Raw genomic sequence first — 25,602 nt, forward strand, 5'->3', positions numbered from 1 at the left:
TCTTGCTAGAATGTGTGGTAGATAAGTTTGGGTTAAACTCTGCAATATAGCCAACCTATGTACTGGGAGTTGTCTGTGCTCTCCAGGTAAGGTAGTGTCCTCAGATATTGGTAGACTGGATCCAAGTTGCTGTTCAGTATTGTTCCAAGGAGTGTGGAAGCAGGTTTCAAAGTATTATTTTTGTAACTTGTACTGTCACCAGTGTGTTAGGACCCAGGTTCAGCAGGCAAGGTCCCTAGCCAGGCAAGCGCCCTGATCCTGCCACTGAATCTGGGTAAATGCATGGGTCTAGGTATGTAGATCACGTGTGCACTTTAATTCTACAAGGGGTGGGTTTCCATACTTCAGTTGTAGATTCTGCAGAGACCTCTACAGGGAAGTGACCAGAGAAGCTGCATGCTGGAGAGGATGCTGCTGTCTGGAGAATATTCTTCCTCTGTTTTGGAAATGAAGGTTCTAATGAGCTCTGTGTTTGACAGTGAAAATTTCCTCTATGCTACAGAAGTCTTCAGTTCAAGGCACAGTGCCGGGACTTGTGCAGGGTCTGAATGCTGCTTCCCCTGCCTTTTCACCTCTTTCAAGTCCAGGTTTTAATGATCTACATAACACTGTGCAGTCCAGTGGCCAGCGAAAACAGGCCTCCCATTGTACGTGACTTTCTGCTCACTGGACAGTTCACTTGGAGCATGGGTTCTGCTTCCATCTGTTGAAATTTCACCCCGCTAACTTTTCTGACACTGATTGGTGCGAACTATCAACTCTGGTAAAATGTTTTACCACTTGTTCTCTCTCTTATTTTTAAAGGGGAAACTGGCCTTGGTAAGTCCACGCTGATGGACACCCTTTTCAATACTAAATTTGAAGGTGAGCCAGCATCTCACTCACAGCCTGGAGTTCAGCTGAAATCCAGTACCTATGACCTTCAGGAGAGCAATGTTGGTCTGAAACTGACCGTTGTGGGCACCGTAGGCTTTGGGGACCAGATCAACAAAGAAGACAGGTAAAGAAAAGGGGATGAGATTTGTTTGTAAGTGGGTGTTTTATTCTCTGACTTAACCAGACAAAGGTTCTCCATCTGCTTCCTAGCCTGGCTCCACCCAGGCTGGTCCAGGTGGCTTTGAAATGGAGGTGCCTTCTCACATCTTAGGAATCCCATTTTAAAACCCATCTCTGTCCTGCTGCTTGTGGCTGTTCAGAATGGGGTGGTGGAGGGTGGGCAGTTGGCCTTCTCAGAAGCCTACAGAATGTCCATGCTGCAAGGAGCATTGGCCAAGAAACAGTGCTCATTTACTGCAAGCTGTGTCTACCCGACTCAGTACCCCCTGCTGCATCCCGTCCATTGGATGCCTGAGCTCCACCTGTCTAAAGAGCAGAGAGAGCTGAGGCATTTCCTCACTTGCTGTCTTGTGCTCCAGGGGGGCAAACCACAACTACAGTCCAGTGGCTGCTTGTCTTCGCTGGTTGCTGGTAGGAGAGCATGTTGCGGGAAATGGACTTCTTGCTGTAGGAGGACTGAATGAGTAGTGGTGTTGAAAGCCATCCCAAGAGAGTAGAAGTGCAGTTAAACCCATGGAACTCAAGGCCACATGACAGTAAGGAGGCCAAGACTTTAGTGGGATTCCAAAAAGGATTAGACATTTATATGAATAAGAATAATATCCATAGTTATGTGAGATAAGGATATGCTTCAGCGCATAAGTCGACAGACCACCAAGTGCCATGGGTAAGAAAGGAGCTTTCCTGTAGGCAGGTTATTCCATAACCATCCTTTCATGACGTTTCTTGCACCTTCCTCTGAAACATCTGGTACTGATCTCTGTCAGACAGGGTACTGGACTAAGAAGACCATTTGGTATGGGAGTTTCAATGTCCTAGCACAATGCAAATTGCTTACAAACGAACAAGTTTCACAGGAGATTAGGTGCTGCACTGTGGGTTAGTAGCCAGTGGATGACTTTTCTAATAATGGAGCGTAATAAATGGACAGTGCTCTGTATTGCAAGGTGTACAGTTCTTTTCTCCCCCCCTCATAAAGCTATAAGCCCATCGTTGAGTTCATTGATGCCCAGTTTGAAGCCTACTTGCAAGAGGAACTGAAGATAAAGAGAGTCTTGCACAACTTCCATGACTCCCGTATCCATGCCTGCTTGTACTTCATTGCACCCACAGGCCATTCCCTGAAATCCCTGGACTTGGTAACGATGAAGAAGCTCGACAGTAAGGTAGGGGGCAGATCACTACAATCATCTATTCCTTTTCATCTGTTTACTCTTCTAAACTATGTGAAACCTCACTAATCTGTCACGGGGCTCCTCGCCCTACCTCTCCATCCTTCATGCTAGTGCAGATTAGCGGGGTCCCATGTAATATCCTGCAGCATTACTGAGAAGGCTGCGTAGTACACACCTGAATTCTTCATGGGTACCTAAGATTTGTTGCCAGACATGAAAATTGCTCCTTTCGTGATTGTGACTGAGTGAAGACCAATCCCTTTTATCCCTACATTCCTTTCAGGTCAATATCATCCCGATCATTGCCAAATCTGATGCCATCTCCAAGAGTGAGTTGACAAAATTCAAAATTAAAATCACAAGTGAGCTGGTCAGTAACGGGGTGCAGATCTACCAGTTCCCGACAGACGATGAATCGGTGGCTGAGATCAACGGGACGATGAATGTAAGTAACAGAGCAGCTGTGATTCATTCAACACAGGGCTGATTTTGATCTCCACTTTGTTTTATTTCACTCTAAAGAGCAATAAGATGATGTTCCTGCAATTTTATATTTATAGTTCAGTTCAATCCAAAGTGTGTTGAACAGCCAACTCCGCAGCCAGTCTCTGTGCTGTTCTAATCCACTCGTTCTCCCAGTTGTCCCTGGAGTTGCAAGGTAGATACAGCTTGAATTTCGAATATTAAAAAACAACCAGAATCGTGTCTTCCCTCAAAATATCTTTTAAGGCCAATTTCATACTTCCCTTTAATATCTTATGTTAATTTAAAATGTGCTGATACTGCATGTTGTTTTAAGAGATGTACTGTTTTGAAGATAGGGAAAGGGGTTGGTTTTGTTCTTAAAGTGACAATTTGGGCCAAATTCATTTGTGGGGGGGGGGGGAATTCCATTGTATCAGTGTAATTTCATTAGGGATCAATTGTGTGTGTGTGTGTGTTGCCTCCTCTTCCCCCTCCCCTCCTGCCCAGAGTCAATAGTCCGGTTGCTCCAGATTCAGAGTGTGATGGGCTGAAAGGCTCCCCTATCAATTCTGGCATGGGGGGGTGTTAAAATCTACCCCTCCGCCCTGCCCCTCTGACTCTAGTCAGCTGTCCCTGCACGCTGCTAACGTGGCTGGATTGGTAGATGCTCTCCATAGATGTGGGATTGGGGGCTTTGTTAGCTTCAGGCAGTTGGCTCTCTGAGGGCGGCCGCCTCTGCAGGAATGTAGCGAGGCCTGTGAAGCAGGATCGGCACTAGGGATTTTTAGCGCCCTAGGCACACGGCAATTTCGCCACCCCGTGCACTGGTCCCACGGCTCCGGTGGAGCTGCCGCAGTCGTGGCTGCGGACGGTCGTGTGCTCCTGCGGCTCCGGTGGAGCTGCCGCAGTTGTGCCTGCGGGAGGTCCATCGGAGCCGTGCGAGCAGCCGACCGTCCGCAGGCACGACTGCGGCAGCTCCATCGGAGCCGCCTGCCACCCCCTCCGGCAAAACGCCGCCCGCCAATAATCCTGGCGCCCTAGGCGATTGCCTAGGCCGCCTAAATGAAAGCACCGGCCCTGCTGTGAAGTGTGTGTCACTGGATGTTAGGGGAAGACCAGAGGGGTCCATCCTCTCTTTTCAAAACAACTCCCCTCTTGGGTTACATAAACTCATCCTAGGCCAGCAGAATCCCATGCTTTATTTACCACCTCTCTGACTGGCTGGTCACAGTTGGAAATAATGTATCCTTTTAGCCTTTTGGCGTGGGTATTCTACAGCTGCTGACAAAGAAATGGAAGGTCAGGGCAGATGGGTAAATCTGGCCCTACTATATAAGTAGAGTGCTGGGATACGCTTTATTGAGATCAGTGTTGTCTGTGTTAGACACAGTGACGCATTTATACCCCTCTGCTGTTCTCCACCCCCACCCCATCGCCTGGGTCTTTTGCCCAAGTGGTTGGTACTTTCGTATTCTTGTTTTCTGCAGAGTGATACATTTTCCTGTGTCTTCCTTCTCATGTTGCCACGTCTTTGCACAGCAATAACTCCCCTTGCTAGCTCTGATCGCTCTGTGCTATGCCTTGATGCTTTCACAACCAGAAGCTCATCTGGCTGGGTGGTTTAACTGCCCTGCAGTGAAAGCGCTTTGATGAAGGTGGCATGTTTTTGGCCATAACAAGAAGGTAGAGGGACTGTTGCTGGAACTAACAGTCACAACGGTTCCCCTCCCCAAAAGGGCATGCGGCACATTAGCTGTGTCCAAGTAACAGCTCTTTCTCTATGGCTCAGAGATTCTCCTGTGCAGCTCTGGATTTCCAATGTAAAACACCATAATGCAGAGAGGGGCCAGACTTTCAAAAATGCAGCCTTACACTGCCTCTCGTGGGCACCTCTTGCACCCACAAAACTTGTGTTGGCAGTTTTTGTGCTTGTGGTTGAATTGTGGCTCAGACACGAGAATCTGTGCCACTGTGTCTGAACACAGGGCAAACTGTCCCTGTAAATACCTTGGCCCTCTTAAAAACTGACACCCTCATGTTCTCGTCTCCTCACATCTGTCATTTTCTGAAGACTTTTGATGGAAAGGGCATTTTCTCTCCAATGGTATTTGGACAATATTTTCTCTGGCTTTATATAAGGAGAGCGAGTGAAAAGGAGCCAACATTGCAAAAGGTTGGAACACAGGACAGGACGTTGGAGAAACCTGGATTGTGGCCCAGGCTCTGACACTGGCTGCTTCATGATGTTGGGTGTGTCACTTAACCTCTGCCTCACTTTCCCATCTGGATAATGTCTACCTGGAAAAATGTGATGTGAAGTGCTAAGAATGCTTTATTAAATAAGTATGCTACCTACTGTGGCTGCTTTCTGTATTTTCTGTTGTGGTTTGATCTTGCCATTTGAGTGGTTTTGCTGTTGGATCTCACTCTATGCATGGATCCTCTTGCTATGTAAGATTTGAAATAATGTTGGGAAAAGGTAGACTCTGAGAATCTGCTGATTGACAGAGGAATTACCACCACTTTCTTAGTAATACTAAGATCCATGGTAAATATCCATCCATCTGTTCCTTGGTCCTTTCCACTTCTCTTGAATGGGAGTTGCCATCACAGATTTTAAGTGCACTGTAAATTGCCAGCGGCTGAATGGAGAGAGAGAATATCCTCTTTAAATCCTCACATTAAACCGATAGAAATCATAATTTCCAGGTGTATGAGGACTAATGATTATACAGGAAAGAATCCAGATTTGATTCAGGTCTTTTATCAAACCTGGGGGAGATGCATTCTAATAATCTATTTTATTAATTGCATAGAACGAATCTGCTTAGACTTCAGATGCTGGAGATAACCTGGCAGAGTGATTGAAACCCATAATAATAGTGCATAAGGCAAAAGCAGAGAGATTCTTTACTCTTAGAGCAGAAGAAGATGAGCCCATTTGAAAGACTTTCCTAAAAGAAGGGGAGGCTTTCCATTCCTTTTCTCATTTCTTCCCAGATCTATATACCAAGAGCAGAATTAAGTTTCTCTTAACTATCAGATCATTCGTATTTGTGCAAATCAAAACCCTTCTGAACTGAGAGAATCAATTAATCCTTATATTGATGCTGTTGCTGGCTTACTTGATTTGATCTGGAGAAACTGACAAAGCTGTTTGCTTGTTTAGGTTTTGAAAGGTTTTGTAAAGAGTGCCAGGAGCATGGCATGGGCCACTCTGTTACGATAGTTTTGTAAAAATCCAAATAAACTAAAATTAGAATAGCGAAGGAAGCTACTTTGCTCTTGAGATTAAAATAACAGACAGATGATAAAAATAGTTCAAACAGATGGTGTTCTGTCTTGTGCGCAAAGCACAGGATTTTGAGCCAGAACTCTTGGGTTGTATTCCTCCTTCCATCGCACATTTGTTTGATGACTTTAGAAAAGCTACTTTAGTTTATTCATGTGTAGAATGAGGATAACACTTGTGTACTTCCTAGGGATGTTCTGAAGTTTGATTGTTTGTAAAGTGCTTTGTGTTACTTAGGTGAGAGAGAAGTTCAACAGATTTTAGTAAGGGTATTTACATCCAGATGTGGTAGTAAGCAAACTTATAAAGCCTCCAGGTTTGTTATCAGAAAGCGAAGAGCCAAGAAGTTAAATGTAAAGCACTACTCTGATGAGAGAACATTAGATATGATATCCTGGATCTTTCAGAAGAATGTCCTTGTAAAACAAATGTGAAGGCTGATTGGATGAATATTACAATCTTTCTGAATTGACTCTTTCCAAGAAGCTCGATGAAAAGCTGGGAGCCAGCTCTGAGACTTCCCAGGCTCGTAAACTACTAGCACTGTGCAGTAATTGCAGTTTATAAACCGGGCAGTGTGAAAGAAAAACTCTGACTGGTGGCTTGAGGATCTGTGTGTTTCTAGCATATTTGCACAAACTGGCACCCAAAACACTTCCTCAAGGCAGTAATATACCTTGAGCATTTGCAGCTTGAGATAACCACACTTCTCACTTGGTCCTCAGCCTGGTGCTGCACAACATGCCGTGGAACTCACAAGAACTATGTGCCAGTGCTGACATGAATGGCAAGTTTTAAACAGGACTTGGGGAATTAATAGGTCAAAGTCATGTCAGAGCCGAAATAATCACCATAGCCTGTGCTACACCTGTGAAGAACATTTAATTGGCAGGCATTTATAGAACTATTGTATTAGCCAAACTGGTCTCCTTCAGTTATCCAAGTCTCTCTAAACTGGATGACTCAGTACTTAAGTTTTCGATCAACTATTGAATTGGAAGCCATGGGTCTAATGCAGCTTCACGCATCCTGTGCCACAGAAGAATAGGAATTCAGACAGAAACTCAGTATGCTGGCGCTCCTAGGCAAGGTTCTCAAAACATCAGGAGACGATTCTAAAGACAGCCAACCCAATTGGTCATCGGAAAATTGAACCTGCTTCAGAAAGGGTGACCAACCTCCAGCAATGCAATGCCTGGACTGTAAACATGTCCTGTGTGGTGCCCAGCCAGACTTTCCTGATATCTGAACGTCAAGCAAATCAACGGCAAAAACAAAGGGGTGAAAATAGGCCCAGTGAGTGGTGGTTATGAAGATCCTAAAAAGCCAAAAGTACAGGTCCAGGAATTCTTGTGTAGCATCCACCAGGCTGGGAACAACAGAAATGCAAGAAAAAACTCAAGATGGGAGCCGGTAGACAGTCACAACCTAAAATAATTTGTGGGTTATTGAAGGAAAAGGGTCAGCAGCAGGAAGGACGTGAACTGTAATTTATATTATATACACATCCCCTCTCTCTCTCTCTCTCTCTCTCTCTCTCATATGCTCAGAAATACAGTAACCAAAAGAATGACACCGACACGAGAATCCACCTTGTCTTCATGACTAAATTCAGGCCAGCTGTCCAGTGGAAGGCTGTCAACTGCTTAGGAGATGGTGTCACAGTCTCTGGAAGGAGTATTTTCTAGTCCTGGAAAGACACCTGTAGTCTCTGCACTTTAAGTACAGAATTTTCTTTGACAATTTCTAACAGTTGTACTTCACTGTGGACTGACGATGACCCGTACCACGTCGACGAACACAGCGTAAATGCCTAGATAGGCTAAATGTCACATTCTGTTCTTAGTTATGCCACTTACATACCTGCAGCAATATTGTCAAAGTTATTCTTGATTTATGCCAGTGTAACAGAGGCAGAGTTTGGTTCTTGATCTACCTTGTTAGTCTCTTCTAGTCCAGTTACAATTTTATCTTTTCTTTCAAATATTTTTTTTGGAAGCTGTGTTTGGCTCTTCCTACACAGTGCTATGGGAAACAGTTTTCCCATTCATAACTTTGTAGGTGGTAATATCCTGTTTTTCTGGGCAGTTGCTAATATGAATTCATTCCACTTCCATGTGTAGATGTTTCCCTTTTAGGTCTCTGGACTGTGTGTGTGCAGGGGGGTGTTTGTAATTTTTCTGTCCGAAAAGCCAAATACATTTTAAATGAGGACACAAATGAATAACTGTTTGTTTTCTTTAAATGTACAGCACTGTATTTCCAGCCCTTTGTAGTTAGCTGATCTCCAGCAGATGTCTTGATTTCCGGCTGAGAGGCTGGATCCTTCCCTTTGGCCACTTTACTTCTTAAAGCTCTCTGTACCCTCATGCAGAGGGAGTTAACCCTCAACATAATGGGCCTAAGTCTGTGCTAACTTATCCCCAGCCTCTTGGTTTCAGTGGGAGTGTAGAGGTGTCTGTCTGCCCAGAACATCCTCAGGGTATTGAATGATTGCATGGTCCAGCAGAGCACCTCTGCCCTAATATAACACAAATTCTGATATAATGCGGTAAAACAGCACTCCCGGGGGGGTTCGCACTCTGGTGGATCAAAGCAAGTTCAATATAACATGGTTTCACCTATAACACGGTAAGATTTTTGGCTCCCGAGGACAGTATTACATCAGGGTAGAGGTGTATATTCATGTCTTCACTATTCTGACTTTCAGGATGAGAGCAATGTGGCCCAGGAAAAGGCTGCGTGGCTCATCTTAGTCTATTGTGGATGCTCACAGGCAGTATCATAGTGTTTGTGTGTTCAGTTAGTAGCCTGGTTTAAACCCGAGGGTTGTAGTTCCTATGTCACCGACACGCGCTGGTGGAAAATAGCGTCCAATCCTTTGTTTGAAGCTCACAGCATTAAAATGACTAGGAACTCAATCCTGCTCCACTCAAGTCAACAGGCGAACTTCCATGGCAGGATCAGTCACTAACCTACTAACTGTTCTTTGTGCACCACTGTGCCCATCCCTACCTTTCCTAGGGATCCTCAAGGTGCAGAGATTCCTTCCCTCCCCCTTCTTACCTGCTCATTTTCAAAACCCTGCATCATGTCTGACCATCCATCAGGTTGACTGGGGCTGGCGCTGGCTCTGGTGCTCCCTCCCCTGCTCCCCCACGATGCTCGTATCTCCCATCTGCTCGAGGACGGAGGGGCAGATCTCTGGTCTCAGGCTCTGTGTGTCAGTGAGTGGGATAGGCTGGCTGTAATACAACCCTGTCAACATAAAACCAAATCTCTCCACATTCCCCTGTCTTGACCCTTGTCACTAATCCAACAAATTTTCAGCCTACTTGTGAGCTTAAATCCTTATTTATTCCTGTGAGCAAAGCCAAGGTCATTGATCTTACTGGTGTAATTGGTATCCCCAGGCTACATTAATTACTCAAAATTCAGTGCAGCTTAGTGGCTCTTACTGGCAAGTGTCACTGCATGCTATCCAGCATATGAGGCTGGGGAGGGGGCAGAGGAGCTGGCTCCTTATTTTAAACGATGAAATCCAGAGTGTGATTTGTTCGCTGCTGTGCAGAATGCGCTATAATCCTCTACCCACCCTTCAGATCTAGTTTGTCACACAGCAGACAGAATGATGTACTAAGAGAGCAGCATTTTTAGTTCAGCTGCAGAAGTTTTTCTGGAAGATTTTAGAGAAAGGGCTGGAGTGTACCAACAAGCAGCTGACTCTTAATGTTTGTAGAGCTCTTTACGTTTTTCAACCTTTCGTCCGCACGGTGACCCTTTGAGGTTGCGAGGTTTGGTCTTTATTTTACAATGGGAAGCTGAGACTGAGAGGCTATGTGGCTTGTGCAGGGTCACTGAAGGAAATGGTAGCAGAGCTGGGGATATACCCTGGAAGTGCCTGGCTTCGAACACTATGCTCAGTCTATTAGGCCATGCTGTGATCTATTACTCGGGGGATGCCAGTATCCCAGAATGAAAAGATGGGTGAAATATTCAGATCTCTCAGGCTTGGGGTGGAAAGCAGCCTCCATTAAACTTTTTGGACACCTGGGAAGTGAGGGAAAAACCATGGTCCAAAGCCTGAAAACCGGGACAGCAAAGACAAATGGCCATGTAGAGAGGATCACTTTGAAGTTTGCAAAATGTGCCAATGCAGGGGAAAATGTGCATTCTTTGAAGGATTAGCAGGCAAGCTGTATGCCGTTTAGGGTTGCTTTAGCTGTATTAATCCCTGTCTTTTTCCAAGCCAAGTCCCAGAGTCCATGTGCTTATAGGAGAATTGAGTTAACACATTCTAGCTAATCATAGCGCCACTTGGGTTCTCCCACCTTTGTGCTATTCCAAAATATGTCTCCTTGGTTGTCCCCCTAAGTTGACCTGGGAATCTATCCTTCCTTCTAGTGTGGAGTGAGTCAGTTGCTGCCATTGAGTTCATGAGGTGTGTTTATGAAGCAGCTAATGGCTGAGTGAACAGATCAAAAGCTGTTAGAGAATCTAGTTTGATCAAAAAGCTCTCGTGCGAGACTGGAGCGCTCTGAGGATTGGTGATGGGCAGAGCCTTCTATTTCTAGGTTGCAGGTTCAAATGCCATGCAGGCCACGAAAACTGCAGGTAGTTGCCATCTTGCTGGTTTTATGTCAGCTCCCAATAGCTATTTGCCCACATCGAGACAAACCACCACAAGTGGCATCTTGGCTTGCAGGCTTGGTGCAGAGGCTGAGGTACGAATGGGAATGGAGACTGACATACCCCCATAGACATGAGGGTTCCTTCTGGTCAGGATTGAGACGTGTCAGCAGGGAAGGCTGCTTCTGTTCTATGACTAATGCGCGACAGAACAGCCTCTAGGACTTTTAAGATGGTCACGTTCATGAGTACTGAGTTGTTTCTCTCATGTCATGCGAGTGTCTTAAAGAGGGGAAACGTATGAGAGCTGAAAAAAGCAAAGGAGGCTCCGAGAAGTCTCTTGCTGCTTCCACACCCCTGCAGCAGTAACTCCTCAGGCAGAGCAGGCCTGTTAGGACAAAAGCAGAGTTGGTCACAATGCAGCTAGTTCAGCTTGCTTGAGACTTGGGGAGTGTATGTCTGGCAGGAGGAGCCAAGTAGTGAGTAAAGAGCAGTAACATTAGCAACAGAGGTCCCAAAAGCCCTTCTTTGTCTTGGGCTGAGGCCACTGCCCCACCCCACTTTAGTGACTGGGTTTATGGGGTGGAAGGGAGACTGAACTGGTGTCTTGGGGTCTGTGTTCAACAACGTCTTGCTTGCTAGCTGTGGGTAATCCCGATGGTTTAAGTAGCCATAGTACAAGGTGACTAATACAGACCTGTTGAAATGTTTCAGGCCCACTTGCCGTTCGCAGTGATTGGCAGCACAGAGGAGCTGAAAATAGGAAACAAAATGATGAAAGCCCGTCAGTATCCATGGGGCACGGTGCAGGGTGAGTGGTGCTCGCTGGTGTTTCCTGCATGTGCTGGGACCATTCTCCCCAGAGTCAGCGTGATCTCATAGGAAGATCGATTGAGTCCTCGTCGGTCCCCTGATATAGCTCTGCTGCTGACTTTGGGCATCTCCGTGCCTTAGTTTCCTGTTAGGGATAACAGTCCATATCTTTCATTGTTATAGCTGTGTGGGGCTCCTCTTAAGAGAAGGTGCTGTCAGTGCCAGAAAGGGTTATTGAAGTCCCTTCATGGGGTTGTGTAAGGCTGAGGGGTATATGGAGAAGATCTGTGTGTGTCTCTCTCTCTCTCTGAGTAACTCCTTCTCACAACTTTGTACAGTTGAGAATGAAGCTCACTGCGACTTTGTGAAGCTGAGAGAGATGCTGATCCGCGTGAACATGGAGGATCTTCGTGAGCAGACCCACACGCGCCACTACGAGCTGTACCGGCGATGCAAACTGGAGGAAATGGGATTTAAAGACACTGATCCAGACAGCAAACCATTCAGGTACAATCCCTGGAGCACTGGTTGTAGGAGAGAAAGGAGCTGGAGAGAGAGACGGTGGGCCCTGGCAGGAGGCTGGCTACTGTATAACACCGTGTTAGTGCTCTGTGACCTGGTTCTGCAGAAAACTCCAGCCTCCTGAAGTGTTTGATCTTTGGAATCTTCACTGGGCTCTGTGTAGCCTGGCTGATTTCCCCTCCCTCCTGGTCAGTAATGAGTGGGAGAGCAACCACCACAGCTAGTTACCCCTCAGTGTGGGCCCAGACGAAGTGAGAGAAAAGTGGGGGAAGTAAACAAATAAAGGGAGGATGCAGATGGGATGTGAGTGACATGAGGGGAGGGGTTTGGGGAGGAGAATGCTAGACATTAGAGAGCACTATGGGAAATAATCTATTTATGAAACTGAGGAGTCTTTTGCCCCATGGGAGCCCCTGCTAGGCATGATGTGGTGGTTTCCCTTTGAACAAATGTCCATCTGGAAACCCTTTGGGTGACTGATTTGCCAGTTTGCTCGCGCCAGTGTCCAGAGGTGGTCTCTGCTGTTCTTTCCACCCAGTCATGGCTAAGCTAGACCTCTCCTGCAAGAACAGCAAAGACCTGGGGGGAGGCTAGAACAGAGGTTGGCAACCTTTCAGCAGTGGTATGCCGAGTTTTCATTCATTAACTCTAATTTAAGGTTTTGCGTGCCAGTCATACATTTTAATGTTTTTAGACGGTCTCTTTCTATAAGTCTATAATATATAACTAAACTATTGTTGTATGTAAAGTGTGAGTGCCACTGAAAATCAGTTTGCGTGCCGCCTTCGGTACACGTGCCACAGGTTGCCTACCGCTGGACTAGAACAATAAGGTGGTGGTCCTTGGAGGTAGAGGGCTGGCCAACTGCTGCATCAGAGAGGATCAATGTGGCTTGTTAATTAAACCATGAGGCTGGAGAGCCCATCCATTCAAGCCCTTTTAATATATGGCGGTAGTATGATAATGCACAGAGCTAATGATGACATGGAAGGAAAGGCCCTTGGAGACGTATGGATTAGCAAGCAGCGTGTGAAGGATTTGATGGTGAAGATTTGAGCCAAAGCCAATTGAAAGCCTTCCATTGACCTCCAAGGGCTATGGAGGTGGACCTGAAATGGAGAAGTGGGAGAAGAAAAATAGGACTGAGTGAGGAGGAAGGTGGGGCAGGTATGGGGGAAAAGCAGCACAAGAAAAAAGTGCTTGATTTATAATGGGGGTATGAGAATCTCAGAGAATTGGAATGTTTGAAGCACTCGATCTTCTCTGAAGCAAAGTCAGTGCTCCTGCTCCCAGCAGGAGGCCTGAGGAGCATGTGGTACTGGGCCATTCATTGGGAGATGACTGGCTGTTCTTTAACAGTCACTCAAATTGCAAAATGAGGCAGACCTAATCTGTCGAATGTGGATCTGGAGTCAAACTTCCCCAGAGTCCTGCAGGTGTTGGGATGTGGGTTTTGAGTTGGCCCCTTCTCTTGAGATGATTGATGACATTAGAGCAGCATGGTCAAATTCTGCACTGTCATGTGCATTCACCCCAGCCATCACCCTCATGGATTTTAATAGAGATGCACAAAATGAGAGCAGAATTTAGGCCACTGTTTATTAATGGGGTTTTTTTTTGTTTTTTTTTCCTCCTTAGCTTACAAGAGACTTATGAGGCCAAGAGGAATGAGTTTCTGGGGGAACTGCAGAAAAAGGAAGAGGAGATGAGGCAAATGTTTGTCCAGAGAGTCAAGGAGAAAGAAGCTGAACTTAAAGAGGCTGAAAAAGAGGTAAAGGGAGCTCTGTCTGGCTCCAATCTCATCCGCTGTTGGGATTATTAAATTTACCTCAACAAAATTGGTGCTGAAATTGCCATTATGTGTAGAGAACATGGCCTCACTTCATGGTGACTCTCAGTAAAGAGAGAAGGGTCCAGATTTGGCTCAGGAAAGGAGTGTGTTATGTCTGTTTTATGGGGGAAGAAATCAGGTGGTTATATTTGCATGCCATAGGAAAAATGCAACATTCTTCTGTTGTGATGGCTACCAGACAATATCACAGCACCATAAATAAGTGCACCACTTTCACTGTGCTGTGTCTATCCTAGGGAGAACTTGGAGCCCTGAGTTCAGTTGTGATCCCTGGTTCATTCTCCCATTTGCTTTACTGAACTCCTCTCCCCACTGCGTGTGTGTGTGCCAAGATGCAAGGAGTGAAACTGAAGCCTTGAAAGAAGCTGAATCCTCAGTCTGTTTTCTCCACGTGCAGGGAATTTAAATACACAATTCCCTGAGCATCATAAGGAGACTAAATGCTGTAGTGTGATGGTTTGTGAGAATAAAGTTGATGGCATGAAATAGCTGTAATCCATTTCTTGCTGTTAAAGCCTAAAGCCTCTAATTGGTTAATTAGGTACTTAAGGCGAATTTAAGAAATAACTAAGAAATCCCATTAGAAAGTAAAATAAATGGATTAAAATAAATTAAAAAACAAAAGTTGACAGCTACTTTTTGTAACTAAACAGTGCCTACTGCTTATCCCATCCCATCCATACCTTTCTCAGTGACATATTAATAAAATATTGTCTAGACTGTAAACGTTTTGGGGTAAGGACTGTTTACCACTCTGTGTAGCAGAATGGGAGCTGTAGGCATTGCTGTAATAAGCATGTGATTTCCATGGGCTGTATAACATGTTGTTATGAACCTGTGATGACAGTCTCATAGGATCCTAATCAGTTCCCGCAGGGAGAGTCAGATGAAGGAAGAATCAATACAGTACTTCTGTGTTCTCTGAAATAGAATGGTTGCTAATGCCTTGTTCTCCTGTGATGATCTTCCCCTTTTCGTCACTCTAGCTGCATGAAAAGTTTGATCGTCTCAAGAAGCTGCATCAGGATGAAAAAAAGAAGCTGGAGGACAAGAAGAAATCTCTGGACGATGAAGTCAACGCGTTTAAACAGAGGAAGACGGCAGCTGAATTGCTCCAATCTCAGGCCCAGCAGGCTGGAGGATCACAGACTCTTAAAAGGGAAAAGGAGAGAAAAAAGTAAGTGGCTAACCTAGTGTTTGCTTCCTGGTAATGATTTTCCTTTATTAGTTTCTAGAGGTGAACTGGATTCTCTTCATTTAAACCTCTCTCAGTACCATTTCTCACTCAGCAGAACCTGGCATCCCTAAGGGCCAACTTTTCAGTGAGACAAACCGTCAGCCCCTAGTATGGCTGAATAATAGCTCGAAGCTGTTCATCACATTTCATCTTGAAGAGCAAAGAACACAATGCTAACTAGGCGAGGTAATGTTGTGATTGCCACTAGCCAATGGGTGCCTTAAACCAGGCCTAGTCAGTTCTTTCTTTTTTTGGAGTAGGATTCAGCTCTATTTCCCTCTATCTATGCCATGTCATTCAAAAACAATCCAACCTGATGTGATGCTTGTTTAGGGACCTCCCATGTTGGCCTGTGGACAACATGTGAGCACCATGACGGGAATGATCTCGTGGTCTAGAGAGGTGCAAGATGATGGGTCTCATACAGAGCGCGGTTTGCCGTAGTAAGTTATAAAAGCAAGGAGAGCCCTGTAGCCACTTGGAGGTACTATGCATCTAGAGCAGGGCTTGAGCGGCGACTCTGTCGAAAGATGAACCGAGGAGCTTCTCTTCTTTCATTAACCTGTTTATTTAACTCACTGATACTCGGACTGAGGCTGGGGAGCCGCAAATGGCTCTTTAATGTTGCCTGCAGCTGTTTGCAGCACATGATATTAAAATACTGTGTGATTTAATTATTAACCACTCTAAGTTACTATGTTGTTGACCAATTGGTGGGGGAGGGATAGCTCAGTGGTTTGAGCATTGGCCTGCTAAATCCAGGGTTGTGAGTTCAGTCCTTGAGGGGGGCCATTTAGGGATTAGGAGATTGGTCCTGCTTTGAGCAGGGGGTTGGACTAGATAACCTCCTGAGGTGCCTTCCAACCGTAATAATCTATGAATTATAGAAGACTTGGTCAGTCATCTTACTGGTAGAATAATAGATAGTAAATGAGATAATGAATTCAAGCTACTGTGGCTCATTTGGGTAATACTGATCATTAGTTTAGCTCCTGAACCACTGAGGTCTGAGTATCACTGATTTAAGTGAAGGGAGAGCTGAGTTTTCTCTTGGCTGGAGCTCTTCCTATAGCTCCTGGTTACACTGTGGACATTTTCCATTGAAGCTAATCACCTTCGATACATACATGCAGATCCTAGGACTTGTGTTACTTAATAAATTCTAGCTGCTTCAGAACAACACAAGCCGAGTAATATTTTCTCATAGAAAAATGTAAGAACCTGGTGTCTGACTCAAACTAGGCGAAGAGATTAAGATTGAAAGGAAGATTCCAGTGGTATTACTTTGGTGGGAAAACTAGTGTAACAGAGTGCAGAATTAGCTCCCTAAGATTTAGTCTGCAACCACTAGAGAGCAGCATAGTCGTGCATACGTAAACAGCCTGTCGTTCCACCCAGAAGTGGGCAGTTGTTATCTCTCTGTGATGGTACATTGCACACTGCCCACTGCCATCTTGTGTGTATACTAGTAGCATTGTGCATATAACTAATGTTTCCATGATTGACACCTGTCTAGACCATCTGTGCAAATGCAGAGTAAATCTTGGATGCAGTCAGCAGTCCTACATAAACCAATTAGTCCTGTTAATATGAAGAGTACGGGAGATGCCTGAGGAGCCGGATGAGAGTGCTTGTCACAACAGGATGGCCCGTCTTTGTTCTGGATTTTATTTTTGTAGCTGTTTCATCACTAGTTCAGCAGTTAAGAACCAGGTCCAGCATTTAAGATACCATTTTAGGTTTCAGCTTAGTTCTTCTCATCTGCTACAATCTGAGTATTTCTCTAGGCTGAACATATCTTGTAAAGCTGTGGCTGCTGACTGATTAGTTTTTCTGTCTTTTCTCTCATGTTGGTTCCTTCAGCCTCCTAGTCATTTTTACTTCTGTTTTGAGTTCCCTTCAGTTCCTCAACAACTTTGTTACTGAAGTGACCAGGACTAAATTCAGTGATCTAGAGAGCAAAAGTCCGTCCTCCAACCTGAATCTCTTGCCTTGCTGCATGTGTTCCACATTTAGAACTCGCTGACATCCATAGAAATGTTACTTGGAGAACAGGAACAGTGATCTGCACTATGGATTGAAGACCTTTTGCCCTAAGATTGATCTTGCCACAGCTGTATAGAAGGAGAGATTATCTTATTCCATGACATGATGTGTGTCTACAGTATAAACAGCTCCAGAAGCACTCAGGTGTGCTCTGTGTATCTGAGTTCAGACACCCCCTGCCCCGCAAAATTTATCATTCATAGAATTCAACTTGGTCAGGCCAGAAAGGGTTAGTATTATCCTCACTGAAAAGCTTAGGGGCCCAGAAAAACACCATCAAGAGTTGATATTGAGCACTGGAGCCAACATTGGGATCAGTGTGATTGAGTAAGAAGGTTCTCAGCTCTCAAATACAATAGCTGTCTTTAAAATGTGATATTGTACTTTGCTGTCTACCTAAATCCTACAGTTGATATTGTCCTGTATGTTCAGTTACAGTATTTAGATCGTAAATCTCTCTAACAAGCCATGGATTATATGCACAGTACTTTAACTCTCTTTCATTTCATAGTGGCTGAACATAAACTAGCCCTTCTCTTTCCCAGCACTTCTCACTTCTTTGTTTAGTTCAAACTTCATTAATTGCGCTAATTCATGACTTGATTTCTTTTTTTATTGTCATTCCATCATCAGTAGTTCTTACTTGTGTGCTGTTTTACAGTTAACTGCCGTTTGCTGCATGGTGCATGAGGTACATTGTCCTGGTAAGCTTTATTAACTAAAACAGACCTTGCAGTGGGGTCAATTACAGTTCTTAAAAACAACAAAAAACAAACCTAAAGCCAGTACATTTTCTCACCCTCTTTCGGCACTGTGGATGTATTACCAATCTTGTTATGCATACACTGTTACAATGCATAGGTGAAGCGTGTATGTTCTTTGAAGATGCTTTAAAGTAATGTGCATGATTATTCCTATAGAACTGTTTTGATTTGTAATATTAAAAGTCAGGACATTTCCTTTTGAGCTTCACAGCCATTTAGCTTGTGTCGCTAATTTAAAAGTTGTGTTTTCTTTTAGCCCTATAGAGAGAAATTATATTCTTTAAACTTGTAAGCCTCCCAGATACTATGGTAACAGTTGCTATAGAAATACATACGGTGATAATAGACTCAAGCTAGCTAGTGAGAACTGGCTTTTGTTTTAATCTAGGATGTAGTATTATCTTGTGGTTAGAGTGCAGGACTTGGTTTCAAAACTGAGTTTTATTCTTGATTCTGCCACTGGTTTACCTGTGATATGGGGCAAGTCACTGAACTTCTCTGAGCCTCCATTCACCTCTAGGCACCATAATAATCACAAAGCATTAATTATTTGTTAAATCAGCTATTGCCAAATTAGATAATCAACCTGAACTGGATTTTCACTTAAGTGATCCAGAATCACAGGTTGCAAGCTTCCATAAGTCAGATTAAGAGGTCAGAAACCTTATTTATGCTTTGTATATCGAGCAAAGGGTGCTAGTAGTCTTTAATATTAAACATGGGATTTTTGGCAAAAAAGATTAGCACCCCAGATACAATCAATTTTCTAAAACCCTCCCCTGTAAATGTGCACTGATGCATGCCTCTCTGGCCCATGCCGTGAACACTGCAGGAGCATCCAACTACCTTAAACCTGAGAGAGGCTACAAAAGTGCTTCTTCCTTAAATGGGTCAGTTCGTTAGTCCTCAAGGAATTTTAACCAGCCTTGCAAAACTATTCACCCTGCATAAGTAGGTTTGTCTTGACTGCAGTATCATTGGTCATTGGATCATTGGTCTCTTCCATCTTTAACGACTATTCTTGCCACATGCATAGCATGGAAATGTTGTGGGCTGCATAGCATTAGGGAGGCTTCATTTGTCTACATGAGGATGTATGTCCTCCAATGCCAAACAGGATTAATGCAATTTACAGTCAGCAAGTGCTTTCAGCATTCAGGGTCTGTGTTGTAAAGGGGAGGATAATTTATATAATGACAGCTTTTGAGAAATGCACTTGTCTGGTTGAAGGAGACAGGGAAGGCCACCCAGATCTCTCTGGGATGGATGAAGAATAAACTGATGTTTACAGCTGTCTACTTACTTTTTCTTAGAGCTGGAATGAATAAGTATACGTGTAAGTTTTTCAGTTTCCTACTAGATAAATAGGTGGTGGAGCATCAGCCCTGTCAACATGAATAGAGGCTGCATGCACTGCTGTAAGAACGTGCCCTTAAAATCATAATATTTACCCACTTTTTATAAAGAGAATCAGGATCATATCCATATGGACCATCAACACACACATACTAAAACCTATTTAAAATAAGTTCTCTTAGGATCTAGCTATTAACAAACCCACAGTCTGTTCTTAAACAGAGAAATAAAAGCCAGTTCTAGTTTTATTCAGAGAGGGAGGAAACAATCCTAATTAGAATAGAAAGTAAATGTTTGACTGTAAGTGAGGCATTTGAATTGAAGTTAACGTGTTTACTAAGCTCCACTTAATGGTAAGATATCCAGAAAGTGTCCTATTCTGATTGAAATACACCAAAGAAATCTCTCGAGCTGTCTGACCAGATGAGTGTTCTTGCTGCCGATGAGAACAGTGTAAAACAAAGAAAAGAACAATTCTTTGCTTTTCGGAATCTGAACATGAAAAATAAACTCAAAGAACAGCTGTGTTCATTCTAGTGAGAGTACAAAGCCCCCAGTGCTAAAATGCAGTTGGAGTGAACATTACTGATTCTTATTAGTTTTGGATTGCTTTTAGCAGTCCTTGTAACTGGTCGCTGTTGTGCGCTGGGCTCTGAATCCAATAAAGTTCTTTTGTTCAAAATACACAATTGCAAGACAGTGCCTTTTGAATGGGTATTTGTCCTTGCTGAGCTTAATATGTATATCTGGTACTTTTTTCAGCAATTCAAAAAATACTCACAATACTTCCTGATCCCTAGAGTACTACAGGGTATCACTCTTTTGCAAGGGTATAAATGATCCACTGATGATAGGTCCTGCAATCTGCAGAGATACAAAAGGATTGTTTTAAAAAGAAGCCTGGTTTATCCCACTGCTTTGTGTGATTGTGTGAAAAGCATGTCTTGTAATCAGTCAAATTAAATTTTATTAACACGTAGTAACATTTTCATTTGTTTTGTATCTTAGGAACCATATTATTTTTTATTTTTAAATTAATCCATAAAAACATTAATCTGCCTTTTTCTTTCATTTTCAGTTCGGGTTTCCTGTAGAACCTTTCCCTTCGCACCAGAACCGAATGCTCCCACATTCAGTTAACATGCAGTTACGCCACTGTGCCTATTTGCCCATCTTTACCCTCCCACTCCCTTCCTCTTCTCATCACTCTTAAAAAAGCAAAAGAGTCTGCATCCTTGGCTGTATTTTGGTGAAGAAGCCAGCAATAACCTGTGTGGAACTGACGAGATGCTAAACGCTGCTGTCTGTTCCCTGGATCAGTAGCACGTTTGCCAAGCGCTTTCAGAACTAGTGTTGTCTGTCCTAAATTGTTACGATTATTTCTCTCATGTTTGTTTCACGGCTGCATGGTAAGAGAGCACGGCTGCTTGTTGGTTGCATTTAGTGCCATGATTCCTGAGCCCTATGACAGATTGCCTGTGAATGCTGTAGTCATGCATCTTGGTGAAATGTGGCTGCCTATAGATAGAGGCTTTTTACTGTTTGTTTTCATTTCATGTATAAACATCTAATCCATCATTATTTAGATACGCTTTGGTTAATTTGAGTAATTTAAGTGACTGTTACAAAACTTGCCATGTTTTCAGGGATGGGCCTGAGACAAAACCCAGAGGATGGAACAACCCTCTGCCCCAAACTTTGGGAAAACTCAAATCAGGATCCAGTCTTTGCAGCAAAATCCTTATGATTTAGTCCGTTTCCCAATGGTGGACTGAACCAAAATGCCAGATCCAACCATCTCCCCTGCCCCCCTTTCTGGGCGGTTCAGATCTGATTCAGTCTAGTCTGTCCTCTTAACATTATTACCCTATGACTACAGTGGGTTGAAACAAACTCTGGATCCGAACTCAGGGAACGTGGATGGCTAGGGCCCGTATTTACTTGCTAGAACAACCTGGTGTTTATGAAGAAAGATATGTTGCAAAGTTTCCATGTGATTTGTTCTTCAGGACCTGTCCATTTTTTTACTTTTAATACACAAAGTATTGCCTAGAAAAGATCAGCATGTGTGTTCCTAAGCAGATGCTGCCAAGTTGCTTAAGTTTTCTATTCAGCAAAATATTTTTAATGCGCGATTTGCACAGAAAGGGTGGGACTCTTGCCACTGACTTCAGTGGGGCCAGTATTTTACCCCGTGGCCAGGTACACTTTGACCACTAAGTATACATTTGACCACCGTCTGCATGTAAGTGTCTTGTATATTTCTTGATGGGGAAATGTTTAAAATAGTCTTCCTCAGACAGTGAATTCTGGTTAATGTTACATTTTTTTGCCCTTCTTTTACAGTAATCCATGGCTCTGTACAGAATAGTAATCCCTGAATACAATGGGCTGGAATGGACCTTCATTTACTTGTTAAATTGGAGGTTCTATATAAACTGACAGCTTCTCATAAAATTTCAGTCCTGGTCTTCCTATGCAAAACTGCTCTCTTAGATAGCTTCCTCATGAGTCTGCCTTTACTGTGTACTGATGGTTATTGCTTTTTTTAAATCATGTAAAATAAGTCAGTAATGAGGTTTTTGGATGTTGTAACTTTAAATCTCTATTTTTCCCCTACATTTAATGGACACCCCTCCCCCCCTTATTAAGAGATGTGGAAATGAGTTCTGTGCTGCTTTTTTGTGCTGTCCAAATAATAGTACAGATTAAAATATATTTATTGGTGAGTTTAAGAAGACAACAGCACCTAGGTTTGATTATGGCATGACTGAGAGGTTAAGAACTTCCCTTGTATCTTGGATGCTTTGTATAATAGCTGTAAAATATTAATTGTCTTTCTCATTTGATTGATTTCCCAAGTCATATGGCCTAAAAATGGACATTTTAATACTCATTTGAAATTCCTACTAGCCCTGATCCTGCAGTCGGATCTGTGTGTGCTGAGCTCTGCCTGGCTGCAGAGCTCTGCAGGCACAGATCACATTGCAAGGTCAGGGTCCATGTTGGCAAATATCGCCTTTATAACACATTTAAACTTTTTAAAACTCTGTGTAAGATAAGCACAGTTACATTGTCATTCTGGGTGAAAAATGATATTTCTGTGCAGAGTTATATGCTGAGAGATAATTTTACCTGGAAAGATCTGAAGTATGCACATCTTACAAAGTTTGAAAAAAACATCCCTCTTCTCTCCTACCCCTCTCCCTTTCGTACCCAAATACCCTTCTGGTTAAATGGGAGCTGGTTACTTCAATGCGTGTGTGAGACAGCTTTGCTGTAATCAGTTGTCTGCACATGCTCATTTTAAAACTAATTACTGATCAACATTGATAGATACCACTCAGGTAAACTTTTCATTGTTTCTACTGAATGCCATGATTTTTATATTCAGGTACAAGCTTTTGGGACACATACTGCCGGAAATCTTCTGGCAAACTCCTGGCTCTAGGGCTGTACATAGTCCTACATTCTGAAGTAGTTAAGCATACACTGATACAAGGCATTTCAAATAGTATCATTCTAAGGCTGGCATATAATCTGTTCTCTGTGATGTGCATTGATGTTAAGGGGGAGTTGAGTTTAACGCACTAGAGTGATGTGTGTATTTAGTCCCCTTTCCAGCCATATAGTCACTCAAGTGGTCAGTTAACCTCGTGCAGTAATCCATAACTGAAACTAAGGTATGGCCTCGTTTTAGAAATCAGGACTATTAAAACTCTTGATTGCAATTTATTTATATTCGTCTCAGGTATCCTGTTTCACTGTAAAGACAATTTTTTCCCCAAAAAAAGCATTGGTTTCTTTTTTAGAAGTTGAAATATTTTAAGCTTTTGCTTCTTTCAGCTCTGTGGAATGTAAGCATGTTTTCTGAAATCGATCAGTTTCACTTTGTCAGGGGTTCCAGGGATTAGCTGAAAGGGGCTTTTCATCTTGCTTCTACTTGCTGCATTATGGGTTGTTTTAGATCATTTGATTTTTTTTTTTTTTATAATGCTATTAAAAGTATTTTTTAAACAAATTTTAACTTGTCTGGTTTTCTTCAAGCACTTTGAGCAGGTCCCTGCAAGATCCATAATTGCCTAGAAATGATGCATGTGCCCATCTCTCTTCTATTGTTTTCATGTTGAGTCTCTATTTCTTGCTTTTTTGAATGTCCTTCTCCTTTTTGATAATCTCCTGTTTTTCTCTCTTTCTGTAGCTTTTTTTAAATCTGTCCTCGCCAGCTGCACTGTGTCTGAGGGAGAAGACAGCCACTTGTAGAAGAGTTTAGGTATCCTATAATGTCGGGGGCGGGGTGGAAATCTTCAGTATTAGTGTCTTCGAAAGAAGCTCTTTTCTGACTTGCATGGTATTTAAAATTGAAGTGTCTTGTATTTTGTGTGACAAGACCACACAATATTGGGGAAAGTTGATCATGTACAAAAAACTTGGAGGAGCAACAGAAATGTAGTGATTAGATTAACCAGTAGCCAAATTTTCCAAAACATTGGGTTACAATCATGTTTTTTCCTCTAATTTGGCCTAATAGAAGGATCATGGATTCCCCTAGGGATCTGTGGAAGCTTGATGGGGTGTTTCCAGTATGTGAATTTGTTGGTTTGTTCAGTGTCAAAGGAGATATAAACAAGGGGTGATTTGCCACATTGACAGCCACAAAATACTTTTTAATTTTAACAAGGAAGTAAAGCAAAAACGGAAATGTTTCCATTAATGTTGTTTGTGCCTCCACCACCTTATTAAACTGCATCACCTGATTGACCACAGGTTGAGTGAGATTTTTTAACGTGAAATCATGTACTGCGTAAAATGCTCCAAATAGTCTAACCTCTCCCTGTGTGCTTTAGTTAGAGAATGATCTTACACTTAGAGTTATTGAAATGGGAGGGGTGGAGCTGTCAGTGGCTGGTAATACTCCATCCAAATACCATGTGAGTAGAGTGCAGTGTCCTTAAAATGCATTTGACGCCTGTTCTGGAACTTTTTGCTTGTCTCGTTCTCCCTTGGAACATTCACTGCATGTTTTTCCAAACTGCATTCTGCTGTCTCTCTCCTTTATTTTTTTGTTTCCTTTTTACAAATTAAAGTGTGAATGACTGCACTGCATATATATTTACATGACAAACATTAAAGAACCAGCACTGTTAAGCGTGATACCTTTCTAACTTTAATGTAAATTTTCAATAAAAAAAAAATGCAAAAACCCAGCTGTGTCCTGCTGTTGTTTGTGCTGAGGGTTTCCCCTAAGTCAGTCAATCTGCCAGTCATGTTCTCTTCAAAGGAAATATATGCAGTTTAGTAGATGAGCCATTTTGTAGCCCCAGGATACAAGATTAACACGTTTGTCAGAAGTATCACAGGTTCTTTATTATGGAAAACACACTGAGAAGATGGGGAGGGGGTAATGGTGGTGTGGGGGAGGTTGTGTGGTTTTTACATCTCATCTCAAATACTTCATCTCTGGCTCAGCACCCTTAACTCTGTGCTGAAGCTTTGGAGCAATCCTGACTTGATGGAAAGTGCCTCCTGCTAAATTGCCAGCACCATTTTCTGCAGCACACTCTGGGTTGTCCTTGGAGATCTTGCATACGATTTTTTCCCAGGTCTCTGTCTGCTTAATTTAGGACCTGAGATATAATAACTGCACGTGAAAATACAGAACTATCTTAGATGCCAAAATGTAGTGTGGATGAAAGCTCTCTAAATTCAACATGGATTTTCTCTTAGCCAGTTGCATTTTAATATAAAGAATTGTTTTGCTGCCTTTTTTCAGGCTAGTAGTTACATCTCCTTGTGTGTTACTGACACTGCAGATTATTAAAACTGAAAATGTAAATATTGAATTTGCTCCTTGCCTTTTATGGGATATTTGCTTTTTGCACTTTGAGGTTGGCTGATTAAACTAGACTGGGTTGAACCTTAAAAATCTTTTTGTTTCGGTTGGTATGAAACCTCAAATGGATAGAATCATTGCCCAAAATGAGCAACGAAATACTGTATTTAAGTATCCAGAACAACCTGTCATGTACTTACTATGTGTTTCATCTTTATAACAGTTTATCTGCTTTTATATACAGCTAACTACAGCAGTACTCTCAAATGGGGAAAAAACACGACAGCTTAAACTAGGAGATGCTCGGTTGAGGGAAGACTGTTTCTGTCAAAGTTATGAAACTGTAGATGAGCTCTCTAAACTGGAGAGTAAAAGTGCAGTGAAATCTCTAAGTGACTTCTCCAGGGACTAGCAAACTGATTGATTGCTTAAGAGGTGGCTTTAGATACAGTTGGAGCAGAATTGTACTCAGTGCTCTACAATTTGTCGGGGGCCCAGAGCCATCAGCACTGCAGTTTTAGAGCCCTACGCTCTGAGCAGGGCTGGCTCCAGGGTTTTTGCT

General features: G+C 43.0%; 1 protein-coding gene across 4 annotated transcripts in view; it reads left to right on the plus strand.

The window, feature by feature from the left end:
• Nucleotides 1–24,410, plus strand: part of SEPTIN6 (septin 6) — a 42,829-nt gene extending 18,419 nt beyond the window's left edge. The window contains exons 3-11 of one of the 4 annotated variants that reach the window (XM_075068846.1): nt 805–1,000; nt 2,036–2,222; nt 2,515–2,676; nt 11,332–11,428; nt 11,769–11,937; nt 13,591–13,723; nt 14,791–14,981; nt 17,749–17,791; nt 20,286–23,228. In XM_075068846.1, coding sequence (XP_074924947.1) covers nt 834–1,000; nt 2,036–2,222; nt 2,515–2,676; nt 11,332–11,428; nt 11,769–11,937; nt 13,591–13,723; nt 14,791–14,981; nt 17,749–17,752 — 1,110 coding nt within the window. In that variant the 5' untranslated portion in view covers nt 805–833 and the 3' untranslated portion in view covers nt 17,753–17,791; nt 20,286–23,228. Of the gene's footprint in view, nt 1–804; nt 1,001–2,035; nt 2,223–2,514; nt 2,677–11,331; nt 11,429–11,768; nt 11,938–13,590; nt 13,724–14,790; nt 14,982–17,748; nt 17,792–20,285; nt 23,229–23,408 lie in introns of those variants that run through there. The other 3 variants (XM_075068845.1, XM_032767040.2, XM_075068844.1) reach the window with 3 other exon arrangements.
• The last annotated feature ends 1,192 nt before the right edge of the window (nt 24,411–25,602 follow it).

This window comes from Chelonoidis abingdonii, chromosome 8 (genome assembly GCF_003597395.2).
Source record: "Chelonoidis abingdonii isolate Lonesome George chromosome 8, CheloAbing_2.0, whole genome shotgun sequence".
Taxonomy (NCBI): Eukaryota; Metazoa; Chordata; order Testudines; family Testudinidae; genus Chelonoidis; species Chelonoidis abingdonii.